Source organism: Diaphorina citri, unplaced genomic scaffold, assembly GCF_000475195.1.
Source record: "Diaphorina citri unplaced genomic scaffold, Diaci psyllid genome assembly version 1.1 scaffold7446, whole genome shotgun sequence".
NCBI classification, from domain to species: domain Eukaryota; kingdom Metazoa; phylum Arthropoda; class Insecta; order Hemiptera; family Psyllidae; genus Diaphorina; species Diaphorina citri.
The window spans coordinates 1-3460 of NW_007384822.1; the positions used below are offsets into that span (position 1 = coordinate 1).

Consider the following 3460-nt stretch of genomic DNA (forward strand, 5'->3'; position numbering starts at 1 on the left):
TTCACCTTTTTTACGTAAGATTTATTCCTAAAGACCTAATAGCCAAGTTTCTGAAATAGACCAGTTGATCTTACTATTTTTACTTAGGTGAGGTTTCAAAGTTAAAGACCAGAAAAAAATGAGGAACTAGAGAATTTTCGACCTTTTACAGTTACTTTTTCGGAGTTTTGACCTCAGATTTGGATGTTTCACAAATGTTTACATAGAAATCCACCTTTTATTCATAATTTTACCCAAATGCAACTGCTCCATTGAAATTATTTTTTCATCAAAAGTAATAACTTGCAATGTTTCAGCTAAAGAGGCTCATTAAATTCACAATAAGTTGATCTCCTTGGAAGCGCTAGGTTGTGGATTCGTTTCCCGCTCAAGGTGGATATTTTCCTAAAGACCTAATGGCCAAGTCCCTAAAATTTGAAGACAAAGGACTAACCGAATCTCATTCCCCCCAGGTCTTCTCAAGCAAGCGGTCAAGAAGCGGCCCGAAATCAAGCTCATTGTCACCTCAGCCACACTGGACGCTGTCAAATTCTCCTCGTATTTCTTCGAAGCCCCAATCTTCACCATACCAGGCCGAACGTTCCCCGTGGAGGTTCTGTATACCAAGGAGCCCGAGACAGATTATCTGGACGCCTCACTTATCACGGTCATGCAGATACATTTACGCGAACCCCCGGGTGATGTGCTGCTCTTCTTGACTGGTAAGTTGGTGGGAAAACCCCTAAGCAACCTCCGTGGCTGAGTGGGTATCACACTAGGCTAGCACGCCGGAGGTCCCGGGTTTGATTCCCGGCGGGGTCGAAGTTTTTTCGGCTCTGTGCTTGGAGTTCTTTTCGGCTCTGTGAGTAGATTGAAATATGGAAATTGATTGCAAGCGCTGCTTTAACACAAATAATTTGAGATTTGATTTGAACTTAAGGTAAGGATTAAGTCCGCCCCGGACGGGAATTTTTGGATACGAGCATTGGCTTGAATAAAAGTCGTTGACGACTTTTATTTCTGTTTGGGGGACTTTAAACTGTCTGGCTGGGGGACTTTAGACAGGGCGATACCAGCCTAAAATTTAGTTTGCTTTTTCATTTCCCTCAAAAGGGAAAAGGGGGGGGGGAGAGGCCCCCCCCTCCTATTTTTTTTCCGCCCCGGACCGGGAAATATGTACTACTCCACGTATGACGGCTATTTTTGGATACGAGCAATTGGCTTGACGATATAATTCTGGTTGACCTCGACTTATAAATTCTGGTTGGAGGGACTTTAAACACGTACAGCTAAAATTTACATCGATAAGAAACAAGATCAAATGGTAAGGGTGAGAGCAAGGCATATACCCGAATTTTTTGTACCCAAATCAAATATCGAACAAAGCAACCACCCTATTATCTACCTATATCGAGAGGCTGACGACAAAAACGCCGACCACCGCCTGAACACGGGAGAAGGCGAAGAAAAAGAAGAAGAATTAATTTTTTAACTATTAAAATTGATTAATTAAATAAACATTTCAGGTCAGGGAAGAGATTGAACACAGCCTGTGAGATCCTGTACGCGAGCGATGAAAATCCCCTGGGCCCCGATGTTCCCGAACTTATCATCCTCCCTGTATATTCGGCACTGCCTAGTGAAAATGCAGACGCGGATATTTGAGGCAGCACCCCCCGGATCTAGAAAGGTACATAATTTTTGTTTGTTTGTTTTTTTTTTCTTTACTACTCCAAAATATCCTGAACTAGAGTTAAGACCTAGAGAATTGAGTAGCTATATAATCGAGTAGCGACCAGTAGGCGTCATTACTAGTGTAAAATTATAGAAATATGGAAATTGATTGCAACGGAGGGAACTTGGTAATGCTATGATATTCCACAAAAGTTGTGAAAAAGGAGGAACTTGGTAATGCTATGGTATGCACAAAAAATGTGAAAAAGCTCTGGTTTGAGATTTTAAGGCACTGAAATTATATTTCTGATCCATATTTCAGGTGGTAATTGCTACCAACATCGCCGAGACCTCGCTTACAATAGACGGCATATTCTATGTGGTAGATCCCGGGTTTGTCAAACAGAAGGTGTACAACTCCAAGACTGGTATGGATTCCCTGGTAGTCACACCTATTTCACAGGTAATTAGTTGACTTTAGTGTCATGGGACTTTTTATTTTAGTCTTCGTCGACAGGAAAATTTGTTTACCTATTTATTTCATAATTTTATTTTACAAAAGACAATCAGACACTGATCGCTCTATCTCCAGAATCCCAACACCTAGAAAGCTGAAATTTGGTAGGAATATTCCTAATGTGTTCTAGATGTGCAATAAGAGAGGATTTTTGCCAAAATCTTAACCGATCTCGAGCTACTCGTATGATCAATTTTTCGTGGCGAAGCACGAAGGTTCCCTGCTAGTAAAGTAAGTCTATTTGTAGTTATAATTGTACTCACCTCTAATCTTGATTTCCCCCCTCAGGCTCAAGCGAAGCAGCGTGCAGGCAGGGCCGGTCGTACAGGCCCGGGTAAAACCTATCGTCTCTACACAGAGCGAGCCTACAGGGACGAAATGTTGCCCACGCCCGTGCCTGAAATTCAACGTACGAACCTGGCCACTACGGTACTACAGCTGAAAACCATGGGAATTAACGATCTCCTTCATTTCGACTTTATGGACGCCCCTCCTGTCGAGTCCCTGATTATGGCCCTGGAACAGTTGCACTCCCTGTCGGCCCTGGATAATGAGGGCTTGTTAACGCGGCTAGGACGAAGGGTGAGTTTTTTTTTTTTTTTTTTTTTAAGGGGGGTTCAAAGAGGTAATTGTAACCACTGAGGTCCTATCAGCCCGAAATTGAAGAGAAAAGGAGGCCAAGATAGGAGAAAGCTAGCCTTTCCGAGAACGAATCTCATTTGTTTAGGATTTCGCCCCGGATGGGCATAAAACCCTAATATGACCAAGGGCCCTCTTAGTTACGGAGAGTGTGGACTTGAGATCTGGAGGCTAGCGGTTCGAGTCCAAGTGAAATGATAAAGTTTAGCTTTGTGTATTAATCAAGGAACGATATCTGTTATATCGTACTCAAAAAAGTATACTCTGAGGCTTAGGTGTAGGGGCAAACAGCCATAAGAGTTGGGTTAAGCTTCTATGAATCGAAGTATGCTTAACACTTAACACAATCAAAACTTATTTTTAATTTAATTTCAGATGGCAGAGTTTCCCCTGGAGCCCAACTTGTCGAAAATGTTGATCATGTCCGTACATCTCCAATGTTCTGATGAAGTACTTACCATAGTTTCCATGTTATCAGTACAGAATGTATTCTATAGGTAAGTTAAGTAAATTTAAGAACTAAGAAGTTTACAACTTAAAAACTTCTTTGTAATATAAGACGAGGAGGAGGATTCAGCTCTATGTTTAATGTGCTTGCGAATGAATTGTTATTAGTAAATAAAAAACATATACCTATATCTATAAGAACTT

At 41.5% G+C, this 3460-nt stretch overlaps 1 protein-coding gene across 1 annotated transcript; it reads left to right on the forward strand.

Annotated features, from left to right (window-relative positions):
- Positions 1-452: 452 nt before the first annotated feature.
- On the forward strand, positions 453-3316 carry LOC103522218 (ATP-dependent RNA helicase DHX8-like; the record flags this gene model as incomplete). The annotated part of the gene is given in 6 exon segments (XM_008487320.2): positions 453-709; positions 1516-1620; positions 1622-1669; positions 1976-2116; positions 2459-2752; positions 3185-3316. Coding segments are annotated over 6 exon segments (971 nt in total), but the record flags the coding sequence as incomplete, so codon positions are not given.
- Positions 3317-3460: the final 144 nt, after the last annotated feature.